At 43.6% G+C, this 13,142-nt stretch overlaps 2 protein-coding genes across 4 annotated transcripts in view; both read right to left on the reverse strand.

The window, feature by feature from the left end:
• rem2 (RAS (RAD and GEM)-like GTP binding 2) overlaps positions 1–4,948 on the reverse strand; it is a 26,417-nt gene extending 21,469 nt beyond the window's left edge. The window contains exons 1-2 of the mRNA XM_031854771.1: positions 2,869–4,948; positions 79–397 (exon numbers count right to left, since the gene is read on the reverse strand). Coding sequence (XP_031710631.1) covers positions 79–397; positions 2,869–2,880 — 331 coding nt within the window. The 5' untranslated portion in view covers positions 2,881–4,948. The remainder of the gene's footprint in view (positions 1–78; positions 398–2,868) is intronic.
• A 3,436-nt stretch (positions 4,949–8,384) lies between these two features.
• LOC116387888 (somatostatin receptor type 5) overlaps positions 8,385–13,142 on the reverse strand; it is a 7,855-nt gene continuing 3,097 nt past the window's right edge. For 2 of the 3 annotated variants that reach the window (XM_031855340.1, XM_031855339.1), the window contains 2 exons: positions 9,759–10,180; positions 8,385–9,225 (listed from right to left, as the gene is read on the reverse strand). In XM_031855340.1, coding sequence (XP_031711200.1) covers positions 8,508–9,225; positions 9,759–10,165 — 1,125 coding nt within the window. In that variant the 5' untranslated portion in view covers positions 10,166–10,180 and the 3' untranslated portion in view covers positions 8,385–8,507. Of the gene's footprint in view, positions 9,226–9,758; positions 10,996–13,142 lie in introns of those variants that run through there. The other variant, XM_031855341.1, reaches the window with a different exon arrangement.

The raw sequence follows: 13,142 nt of genomic DNA on the forward strand, positions 1-13,142 counted from the left end.
ACACACACACACACACACACACACACACACACACACACACACACACAATCTCTATCCAAGTCTTTACCACATGCTTACCACATGTCTCAGAGTCTATAGAGAGGGATCTGTCCGATTGCCCGGCCAGAGACAAGGCTAGCGACGACTTGCCCACGCCGTTCTGTCCCAGTAGCACTATCTTCAATGCCCCGCCGTGGCTGTGGTAAGCCAACTGGGCGGCTGCCAATTGGCCGACAGAATCATCCCGAGTCACCCCCGTGTCACCGATAGGCTCCTCAATGCCCGGGATCCAATCACAGTCCTCAGATACGGCCTCTTCCCTCCGCAGCTGGTGCTTGAGAGGCAGGGGTGTGCTTCCACGCCGGAGGGGGGCCGCCGTGGTGAGAAACATACGGTACTAGAATTACATTGAGAGAGAAAACCAAAACACAGGTGTGTAAGTCTAGGACAGTTCTTACAAACAGTCCATGAGGTGCACACATGCTACAGATTTACATGAGCAGTAAGCGTCTATTCTGGTAAATGTTATCACTGAAGAATGGGGGAAGGGTGTTTCCCCTGTTTGTTGCCTATGTGTGTAAAGAGGATGGAGGTGATAACAGTGGAGGTGAGTCAAAGGGAACCTACACGAGGAGGAGGGAGACGGGTGGGAGGTGTGTGTGTGTGTGTGTGTGGGGGGGGGTGGCAGGACGAGCTGCTGAAAGACTGACAGAAGATAAGAAGATGCTAAAAGACAGCAGGTTGAAAAGGACACAGAGAGAGAGGGGAAGGAGAGGAAGGGGAAGAGGTACTTAATAAAGAAATGATGGAGGACAAGAGGCTGTAGCTGTGTATAATGAGGGCGTAAGTGCTGCCAGGTCCTCCGCATTAATTCACACAGAAATGGGTCAGAAACATAAAGTCTTGATCTTCATCCTTAGTCATTTTTAAAAATAAAAAATAAAAAAAGGGGAAGCTGTCAGCCCTTCTCTCTGGAACAATAGTTTGGCTGAGAAAAGTATGCACGTGCATGTGCATAATAGTGTGTGTTTGTAGCCACAGCAGGTCAACCATAAGACAACCCTCATCAATATTAATACAGCAATTAATCGAGCTCCAGCGCCCCTGGACTTCCACGGCCCAGCGTCTGCCTTTGGCAAAGATAAGTACTGTATTGGCACTTAATTAAACGGTATTGACACAATAACAGGAGCACGTTAGAGTATAATGCAAACCAATTCAGCACAACAATAGAGGAAAGTCTGGCAAATAACAATAACCTGAATGAACACGTCTCTCTGACACAGTGTCAACATTAACTAGAGATTATAAACGTCACTGTACGTAGACTGTATGAATTGCATTAGAATTTTCAACATACTTTAAATAGTAGTAGAATAATTGTACACTACATCTGTGTAGTACAGTACAGTACAATGCAGTATAATATAGTGGAGTAAAGTGTAGTTTAGTATCGTAAAGTATTGTGTAATGAAGTATAGTATTTAATGAAGTATTGTAGTTGTGTACAATTGTAGCTTATATGTTGTATAGAATGTGGGGACATGGTACAATATAGTGTAATGCAGTGTAGTATTGTACTGTATCGTGAAGTATAGTTTAGTATGGTATACTGCTATATAGTATAGTGTAATGTAGTCGTACTTTTCATAAATGTTTGTTTTTCTAATCAGCAATAATGAGGTTATTTATGTGCAAGAGAATTCATTGAAAATATATACTAAGGCACTCATTTTGGAAGGAGAAGAGTAACATCCGCTATTAAACCACAACTGTGTTCAATAAACACATTGAGTTTGTAGTTCTTCTATTTGGCTGATTTAAGTGTAGTGTAGTTTAGTAGACAATGTTGTGTAAGAGATGCCCTGCAATATAGTATGGTGTTGTGTAATGTATTGTTAGTATAATACAGTAGAATAGAAGGCTGTAGTATAGTGTAGTATATATGATGGTATAGTATAGTATAGTAAAGTATATGTATAATATAGAGTAGTATAGTATAGTATAGTTTCAGTACGGTATAGAATAATAATGAATTTGTCGTACATGCAGTTGAGGTGTGGCTACCAGTAACGCGCTTACTCACACACCCTCAAACACACGCCCATACATCACTCACACAGGTTCACTCGGGTAGCTCAATTAGGCTAATTGAACGCACTAATCAATTAAGCACGGTCTTTATCGTCAGCGGTGCTCAGGGGAGCCACGCGCGCATGCACAGCACAGGAAAACTCTGACCGCGGGCTGAGCCAGCGTGTCAAGGGTTAATCTCCTTCTCTAGCCAGGCTGTCGAGAAACTAGGTCAAACAACAAACAGTGCACAATACAAAATGAATACTACGGGCAATGTTTTCATCCTCCCGTCGTCACAGCCCAATTACGCTGTCGGCTGCTTCTTTTCCAGCTGCAGCCCAGATGTCTGGTGGAGGTCGATTCTTCCGAACCACGTTTGGTGTACGGTTAATTATAATTCAGTTTGTGATTAAATGCCATACCATAAGATAAAGACAGATACAGAGCATATGGAGCGTAGAAATACTATAAAGTCCCTATTGAGTACCACAGACACGCTGAACGTCTCTATAATAATATCCATTAAATCATATCCTGAGAGTATGAAATGCTCCAAATTTCAAACCGACTTTCCACATACAGAGTTAGTGTGACGGGGAGAAAGTGTGTTGCATAAAAAAAACAAGGATTAGATCTCGTGTTATTTTCTAAAATACACATTAGAGCGTGTGTGTCTGTGTGTGTGTGTGTGGGGGGGGGGTTCTGTAGCCTACCTGGTGTGTGCGCGTGTAGTCTAGGCTATTGTGCAGAGCGCACGAGTTGGGGAAGGTGGGAAAGCAGGCTTCGCCTTACCTGGTCCGTCATGGTTATCAATAAGTCTTCTCTTTATGGAACAGGTGATGTAGTTACAAACTGCCTAGGCCGCCCGGTTCAGGTCATCTGCGCTGGGTGCGGACCCAGCATCGCGTTCACAGCGGCGGTTACAGGCGGCGCACGAAAGAGAAGCGCCACATCTCATTTGACATGATGATGTTCTTCATACCCCGCGGCGCGTAAAAATCCTCCTCTGGTGACTGGAAGGTAGAGGTGTATTGGCTCATGGACGTCTGGGGTAGGTGGCAGCGGGCTGGGGGAGCGGATCAAGAGGCTACACCTGCGTCTCCGTTCGGAATAAGAAGCGAGTTAGAAAGAAAGCCATCAGCACAACAGCACACCCCCTCTTGTCCTTTTGGCGTCCCAACGACCAGCAGCGACTGCGCTCCCCTCCCCACCTTCAGTTAGTACCTGCATATATCTCTCTCTCTCTCTCTCTCTCTCTCTCTCTCAAAGGGTGTAATGAGAGGGGGGGGGGGCGCGTCCTTCTGTGAGAGTGATCTTACTTTGGGTTGCGTCGGAGGTGGATGAAGGGATGATGAGGGTAGTGCAGTGCCCCTGGTTTCAGTTCATCCAGCTCAGGTGCGCCGTCTCCTTCACAATATGTGCCTCGGTCTCACCGGTCAGGGCTTTTCCCGGTGTGTTTCTTTCAAGTTGGACGACAGAGGTTCAGTTTTTTATTGGTCGCTCTCGGGTGACGCTGCCACCAGAGGGAGGCAGAGGGATGTCTCTTGGAGAATGTGCCATGTTTGAACAGAGGAATTAGATTTGATATTGTGATCCCTCTACCTCAAATGACCAGAATAAGCTTTGATTGAGGATTTACAGGGTCAGCTCACACAGTTTACTCATGAAGAGCAGTTTTTTTCTTGTCACGAGGACTACTAATCCATTTGTGAAAACTGTTGTGTACTGTGGGAGCTGGGGTCTGTGAAAAAAAATAAACCTGATGATGTCATCAGTTCACTGTATATCAGATTGGGTTTAAGTGAAAAGAAAAATGTGTTGCATTATGGGAGCTGTAGGATCCATTTGCTTGTGCGGGAGCTTGACCCAGGATATCTCTGCCCAGTTTGAGCAGTCTTTTTTATTTTGATCGGTCTCTCCTGAGTCCCTCAAATGAAGAAAATTGCAACGCTCATAGTGCACTGCCCCTTTAATTTGAGTAAATTATTGAATTTCAAATGAAAGCATGGTTGTCAACTACTTTAGTGCCATAGGTTTATAGAAATGCTCAAATGCTCATCTGTCAGAAGATAAAGCTTTGTGAAACTAGTTAGAAATGATCATGAATGTAGGCGTCCTGATAGCAGAATGGTTAAAGCACATAGCACAAAACTGCAACGTCCCTGATTCGATTAGTAGGTCAGTGCTGTTTGTCTGTTGGCGTACATTCTTTGTTTTATGAGCAGTGTCCCCAGTTCTCTTTTTCCTGAGTATTAGTACACTTTAAGCTGTCACAATGCTCAGTTGCAGGGAAGTGTGTTTCTGAGTGAACTGGTGTTTTGTACCCTTTAGCTATCGAGTCCATCACAAAGTGCTGCCAAGATGACACTCGTCTGCGACTGTGTGTGTGTAAGCTAACTGGCACTCAGTAGAAAATATGTTGGTTCAATTTATTCACAAAACCCCTTGAGAACCGACAACACCGTAACCCCAAATCATATCTGTCAAATATGTGAGAAAGAAAATCCGCTTCCCACAACACATCAAGTGACATTTTGTCCCAGAGTTTGAACCTCCTCTGGTCCACACACCAATGTAGGCTACTGCTCGCAGTGACTGGACTCTGACATTGGGGGTGAAAAAATAACCTGTTGTTCTCTGTTTTTAAGAGTTGTGGTCCACTCTATATGGTAGACTGATTTGCACATATGAAAAAGGTTGTCAGAAGCACAAAAACAACCGCTTCCTGATCAATGACGCATGTTGTTTTTAGTGATGTCCTTGTTGTCGATGGTGGAGCGTTTTTAATGTTGTTAGTCTCCAAGCCAAGGCTATGCCTGCACTACCATTAAACATCCCACTTTATTGTGCTTTCTGTTGCCTTCTGCAAACTCTTAGACTTTTCTACGGTTAGCCCTTCCTTCACACAAACTCTCCAAGAGAGCGTTTGCATTTTATATCCAGTATCCTGAATCAATAAATCAATAAATTCAGTATAACTTTGCTGACCATAGATAACTGCTGAATGTCTTGTTTCATAGTTTCATTTAGGAACTCATTATCCTGAGACAAAAAGTACCAACTATGGTCACATGAGTGACAAAGTTATTTAATTTCATTATGCGAAGAGACACCGGCACAGTGTTACACAAGGAGACCAAACAGCCTTAAGCAGAAATCAGCCAGTGAGCATGTTAAACATTCCAGACAAGTTTAAAAAAAGATCTAATTCTATGTTAGCAATTTCAAAACAGCTAAATATAATTAATAACTCTGAAAAAAAACTTCATAAATGTTCAACTCTTAAAATTGAGAGGGTTTGAAGCTAAACTACGCAATATTTAGATATTTACAGTAGATGGAATGGCGAGCTCCCCAGCACCAAAAGCAGACAGAGAAAGTTTGCGATTAGGCAGCAAACATAGTGGAGCATTTAGCAGGACGCTGATGTTCAGTTGATAATTCAGTTTTTGAATATATATATATATATATTTGTTTCCAATTTGGCACATGAACGTCACAAGGATAGTCGAAGGCTCATTTGTGAATCACTCCTCAACTAAAGCTCTTTGTATTAAACAGATCCTCCCTGTGGGATTTAAACAGTGTTCAATGACAGTGAATGACCCGACATCCTCTTCAGGCCATTACGGGGTGAGGATTCGCTCTTGGTGTCACAGTCAAAGAATCAATACCTCTCTAAAATGGCCATCTGTGTGAAGAGAAGTCCACTCAGTACAATAAGCATCTCCAGAATGCCTTGCATATTAGTTTCTTGTCTCACTTTGCAGGCTGGCTGATCTCGCTGTGTTTTTCAAAAACTACAACAGGCCTGCAGACAAGTGAGAGGCTCAGTGAACACACTGTAATGGAAATGGCAAGGATCCTCTCTATGGGCCATGCTGAGCGTGACTTGTGTTTTATGCTTTCACTAATCTGCAGACTTAATTATGTTTCATCAGGACATCAGAGCGTGCTAGTGCCGTGCACTGGGCGAGAGGATCACAGCGCAGACAGATAACGGAGATAAGTGCTCTCATTAGCCACTGAGATGGTATCGACGCAAAAAGCTTGCCTGCTCCTTCCCAAAGGAAACCCTGCGGTCCGTCATCAGGATGTGCAGGGAGATGAGGTCAAGAGGTCAAGAGGCAACAGAGGTGCAATTTATAGCAGTCAACAAGATGACCGCCCCAAGGTCAGCGATGACGTTTTATCACGGTCACGTGCCTGCCATTCTCTTGAAGTGAATTACTTTTTGTCATCCAATGAAATGAAAGAATGAAGGATGACTACTCTTTGCTGTGGTGCATGTGGTCTTTGACGACTATTACTTAAACAGGTGTTCCACTATATTGATACACTTAACAACGGAGACTCCAGGAAGTCACTGCCAAGAGAAAGTCTGGCACATAAGACTGCAATCTGTTATTCTAACATTTCTAATTTTTCTTTTTAAGGATTAAACAAACAATATATAACAAGTTAATTGGTGAACTAACAGAGTCAGGCTAGCTGTTTCCCCCTGGTTCCAGTTTTTATGCTAAGCTAAGCTAACAGTCTACTGGCCGTAGCTTCATATTTAGCAGACAGACTTGAGAGTGATGTCGATCTTCTTATCTCTCTCTCAGCAAGAAAGCAAATAAGCGCATTTCCGCATGTTTCAGAATTTAAAAAAAATCAAGCAATTTCCATTTTAGTTCTTTAGCTCGAGTGAGTCCACATTGACAATGAATTAAAATCATTGCTTCACATCCCTCAATATGAATAAGCTTTAAAAACTAAAAAAAAAAATCGAATTACTTGTCCTCAGCCGATTTGTCAAACAAAGCAAGAGCAGGTCATGCCCTTTGCATTGTAATATTAAACCAAGCAGATGGACTCCGCTTGGTAAGAAGTACTTTGCTGATGTTCTGATGTGATCCTTTGTGTCAAATCCCAGTTTTAAAAGGCATTTCTCCGCGTTCAAGCTCAGAGCAAAACAAGAACGCTTCTATTCGTGCTTCCAATAAGTCAAAGAGGCCCCTTTTCACAAGGTTATTCAGATTACATTGAATTTCAATAATGTTGCAACCAAGAGCTTTACAGGGAGGCGGGCATGGCCCTCTGCCTGTCCTCAGTGTTTTGTTCTGCCCGACAGCTTAGTAATAGGTTTACATGGTCGCATCACTTGTCGCAATCTAACTAGATGCAATGTAACGACGTCCTGCGGAGGGAACAGCCACTGCTCTTTTCATATTGTGGCCGTGCTATATATGTCATACTTATCAGATGCTGTTTTTATTGCACTTTGGGGATAGTTGTTTAAAAGCTCCATGGGGGATTTGATTTCTGTTTGCTTGGATGGTTTGTCAGCCAATGTGGGCTCAGCAGACGTCCTTCAGTCTCTGAAAAAGGCTGTTAAGATTGCAGGTTCAGGCCCCACGTTGGGACGTCCGTTTAAGTTCAGTGACCTAGATTTGGAAAATGGTTGATGTGTGTGCTTTCATACTAACAGGAACTTGTTTGTAAATTTCCTTTAAAATTCTTTCTTCAGTCGTTTTGAATTGGAGGCTCTCCTCCTCTGCGAGCCTCATACCGCCTGGACGGTGAGCTGCTGAGTGACTCTGGCATTGCAATGTTCGAATATAAACCTTGTGTTTTTATGGCACATTAATGCATTCTGTTCATGATACTCTGCCGTCTATCTGAGAGGCTCACACACTGTTGGCCAGAGCCTTTTTTACATTTACGGTAATCTTGCACAAGGAAAGAGCATGTGGCTATGACTGCACAAGCATCCAAACAAACACAATAGCATCTGTATACAAAGCATGTTGTGACTCATGCGTTGGGACGTACAGTGCTTCTTGCAGGCGGCAACCTCCGGTTCTGTAAAGTGAAGCCAATGCGGAAGTGCCTTAAACTTGCATTCTCTGTACTGGCCATCAGGGGGCGACTCCTCCGGTTGCAAAAAGAAGTCAGATTGTGTAGAAGTCTATGGGAAAATTACTCTACTTCTCACTTGATTTATTCCCTCAGTAGACATTGTACACATGAGTTTATGGGCTCAATCACTAGTTTTAATTCTCCTTTAATACAACATGATGTTCATTTAGCAAATGATGGTCCATTTAGAGTCAAATAAGCAGGGTTTTCTTTAGGGCAGGGCTACCTTGTGATTAACAGGTCGCCTTCGCTACCACAGACGTATAAGGCGTCTTTACGTCGCTACTCCGCAGTCCAAATATGGTCACTTCCGTTCAGTAGTTACAAAAAAACAGGAAGGCGACAGCCAAAATCCAAGATGGCGCCGGCCAAAATGCTGAACTCATGGCTTCAAAATGGCAGTCCACAAAGCAATGGGTGACATCACGATGACTACGTCCACTTCTTATATACAGTCTAAGGTTTTTCGTGACGGGAAATATGAATAGTATGTCACGGGAATATGTGAGTGAGCCGTGTGCGTACTTTTACTGAGTCAGCCTGTGTGTCGCAGGTTGGTGAGTAAGTGAGTGTGCGGGAGGCTGAGGGTGTGACAGGCTTATGGGAGGAGCAGGAGCAATACGCCAGCGCTGCATAGGGTTTTTTCCTAAGTGCTTATCAACGAAGGAAGGTAGCAGAGCCCGGAGCTGACGCACGGCCGGACGCGACAACAGGAAGTAGAGCGGCGGGTTCCAGCACGGAGCCAGGCACACCAGAAAAATGGCCGCCAGGGACGCCACCTCCCACATCAGGGACACCCTTGTCTCGGTTGCCTCACACGGCGCGGGAGAAGTGGAAGAGAGATATGACGATGTTGAAGATAGCTCACGCCCCAGCGTACTGACGGGAGAGGCAACCGAGCTAACGAAAGGGGACATAACGTTGACAAACTCAAGTGCATAGTACGGCAGCCAGCTAATCGCAAACACCAGCGTTGAAGCGATAAGCAGAGCGGTAGCCTTCTTGTTGCGCCGGTCGGCGGCCAGAGTGCTCCTGCAGCCGTGGAGGTGAGAGATGATGAGGCCACAGTTGACGGCGATACAGAGGAGAGGGGCCACGTAATAAACCAGGAAAGCGGGAACCAGGAAGGACAGCCACTCGTCGCGGCCCACTGCCCACGTGCAGCCCCCATCAAAGTTGATGTAGGTGACTTTGGGCAATGCCATGGTTACTGAGAACAGCCAAATGGCTACAACCGTGCATAACCTGTGGAAGAGGAGGAGCAGAGCATAGGCTTATTTGTTGTGCAGGAGGATCACGTCTGTGCTAGTACATATAGGTCAACTCTGCAAGAAAACATAGACCTGGGTCTGACAGGAAGGATAGTGACATTATGATTTAATGGGAGCCAACAATTTATTATAGCGTTGATCTTTAATGTCTGCACTGACCTGTGATATATGCTCATGGTTCTGCTGTTTGTTGGCATATTTGATTTAAGCCTCCTCTTTACTGCCTCTGGGTTGTAGTTAAGAAATTGACTCCGGCATTATTCTTATGCATGCCGACAACTGACTAGAAGAGGATCACTGAAGTGACGTCGTGTTTATTGTGTTACAATCTCATTTCTGTCTGTAGAATCGTTAAAGCCATTAAGTGTTGAATTTGAAAAGCTCAAATATTTTCTTTAAATATATATTTTTTAAAACAGGATCAATTCATTGTTGCTTTTATGGGTTTCACTGAATGTGTTGACAATAAGTTAAATTAATGATATTTTTTAATACACACATACTCACACTTGCGTCAGGCTGGCAGGCGTTCTCGTCCCCGGCGCAACGATGCGATACCTCAGCACCGACAACGCCGCCAGGCTGAAGATTTCCCCTCCCACCGTCACTGAGGTCATGAACCCCAGGAGGATGCAGGTCCCACCGCCCAGCTGCCAGTCCTGTAAATAAGCACTCAGAAGGACAAATGGCAGGGTGAGCAGGGCGCCCAGGTCCGCCAGGCTGAGGTTGAGGAGCAGGACGGAGCTCGGCTTGGAGCGACTGCGGGGGTTCCTCATCAGCACCAGCCACAGCAGGAGGTGACCCCCAACCCCCACCAGAAGAGAGACCAGGCTGACCATGGGCAGCACCACGGTGAAGGAGATGGTGGTGTTGGTGGAGACAACGTTGAAAAGGAGGTTGACTATGGCAGGCATGGTAGCGGCAAGGCTCTAGTTGGTGTAAAAAGAAAAAATATAGATTTAGAGATGGAGGATAGTTGAGCAAACATAACAGAGAAAATGGCGAATAAGCAAATTGGGAGTAATTCTAGGAAATAGGATTGCGGATGAAAAGGGAAAGGATGGGTGAGGGGAGTGAATGCGGGGAAGGTGATATAGGGGTCAAGGGGAGAGAATGAATGTGAGAAATTACAAATGAGATGAGACAGGAGCAGCAGTGAGCAGATGAGACAGCAAAGGAGTAATAGCGCAAAAGGATATTTAGAGGTGAAGAGAACTACCAGCAACTGTGAGAGCAAGACAAAATCAGGAGTGTAGAGAGACACGCAGAGTCACCATAATTCTGAAAAGTAATTTCAATCAACTAGCCTGCATGTATTATTCATGCTCATAATAGTTGCAGCTCGATGGGGCCCGAATCAACTGTAATTCGGAGCTCATAATGGCCCTCCAGCTGTGATTGACAAGCCTGATGATTCAGACCCGATAACTCTAGTCCCTCCTCCTCTTCTTCTCTCTCGGGTGACAAACACTCGGTGGCAAGTCGACTGCGTCACGACACAAACAATTGACAACTGAGCTCGGCGGGTTCATGGCACCGGCAGGTGTTCCCAGGTGGATAAACAACACACACACAGGCTAGTTGCGCGGAGGAAGACGGTGAAGTCTTTGGTGGAGGGGCAGGCGGTTGACCAGAGCAAAGCCCCCGCAAGTAAACAAGCCACTTATCGCCATCAGTAAACAAGCCATTTGTCGCCAGGAGTAAACAAGCCATTTATTTGCTGTGCGAGAAATGATTCGGCGGCCTGCGCGCTGACATTTGGGAAGGTTTCTCTGAATAACTGATTTTATATCGACGTCCGGATTCACGGAACGATTGGGCCACTCTCCGCTGCATTCCCCTGTGGAACGTCCTGAACAAAACACACCACAACACTTTGAAGACAGATTAAACCAAAGGCTCTTTAAAACACCCTGGGAGTTGTCTACCTTGAGACATGCAGGCGTTTCAAAAGTCTCAACTCTCAGACACTTTTACCTTAAACTTCACAAGTTACTACATGAGCCAATATGTCATTGTGATGTTAGAGCAAATCATTTTAGAAACTTTGTAGAATACCATTATTTGCTGTTTTTCAGAATGTGAGATGACAGAATGGGTCGCTGTGTGTCCAGCAGTAAGCCGCTGGAGTTAAGAGAGGATCTAATGTGGAATGCGACTGATTTTTTTAAATATAGAGACAACGTTTCTAGTGCTTTTGTTAAGTTGTTGAGAATTGCCTCAAAGGTTTGCTCCAGTTTTGGACTAAATATTATCTTATCGTTCATTTATAATAAGAAACTATATTCTGTGCTGTGCACTGACTAAAATGTTGTTTAGCAATTGTTTGGAATAAATTAATTGCTATTGTACCAATTAAACTAGCATGGTTTCTGTTTCCATTTTCCATAACTAGTGCAAAATGTTAGCAGGAAATTTACAGGAACTTAAAAAATAAGAATTGAAGGACTCGTCTAGTCATAGTGGAGTTTCTAATTTTGCACTGTTACCTGTCAAAAAATAGTTTCACCAAGTAAAACCTGAAAATGTCGTTTATGTTTCGGGTTATTGATAAATAAACACATAATATATAACATGTTAATAAGTGAGCTTTAGAGTTCTTGGTTGGTGTATTTTTGTTTAGCTTTGGTCAGAACCTGGCTAGCTGTTTCCCCCACCTTTCAGTCTTTATGCTAAGCTAGGCTAACAGACTTCAGCTCTGTACTTAATGTGCAGGCATATGAGGTTGATATCTACATATTCAAATCTCAATCTCTGAAAGAAGCAAATAAATGTTTTCTTAAATGTTTGACCGTTTCTTGCGGCTGCTTCACAGTAACAGCCACACCGTGTTTCGCCAGTTGAACACTTACAATGTGAATCAGCAGCAGTAGGATGTAACTTAGTACAATTCTGACACAGTGTTAAGAGAGGGAAGAGTAAACAGCGAGGCTGTATCCCTATGAATCCCTCAAATTTAGGTAGATAATTAGTTAAAAAATGAAAACTCATGAAAACGTGAAAACTCAAATGGCCCCATAGAGAGCCAATGAGTGGTTTGTCCATTCTAGGCTACTGTAGAAACATGTTGGCGTGCTCCGTGAAGAGGACCCAGTCCATATAAAGATAAAAAAAGGCTTATTCTAAGCAAACAGCAACACAACAGATTTCTATTTTCAGATTCAATTACACTAAAGAATAGAAGAGAAAGAATACACACTGGTCCTCTGAGTCAAAACAACAGCATTCTATAAAACTACTCTGTTCAAAATAAAAGTTGTACATTAAAGAGAATGTAAAGAGGAAAGAAAATGTGCTTTAAATATCAAAAGTACAGCACACAGAATGTTCACAATGGCCTCCGTCAGTGTGAAATGATTGTATTATTGGATCATTATAACACTGATGTATTAAGGTGTACTTCAATATTGTAGTTGGTTGAGATGGGTAGTAAAATGTTAAGCCAAAAACTAACAGCTGTTAAATAAATGTTGTGAAGTAAAAAGGGCAATATGTCCCTCCTGAATGTAGTGGAGTACAAGTATACATTAAAGTACAAGTATCTCAAAATTTTGAATAAGTACAGTACTTGAGTAAATGTGCTTAGTGACGTTCTAGTACTGACAATAGTAATACGACAACTATCTGTCATTTTCTCTCAGCACCATCGATAAGCTCTTTAACTATTAATTGGGACATTATGAATGTAATTTGAAAATGCCAGTATGGTGGTGGGATGCATCATTACTCCCACTTATGTCAAACCCTGATCAACTGTCTGAGGGACAGATGGACGAAAGAAATGAACAAACGTTTGTTCATTCCCTCACCCATCTGTCCCTCTCCTGCAGGATCTCACTCAAGCTTAACATCCCGGTCCACATTTTAATCTTGGGGGGGGGGGGGGGGGGG

The sequence above is a fragment of the Anarrhichthys ocellatus genome, unplaced genomic scaffold (genome assembly GCF_004355925.1).
Source record: "Anarrhichthys ocellatus isolate YVR2014 unplaced genomic scaffold, GSC_Weel_1.0 scaffold15, whole genome shotgun sequence".
NCBI lineage: Eukaryota > Metazoa > Chordata > Actinopteri > Perciformes > Anarhichadidae > Anarrhichthys > Anarrhichthys ocellatus.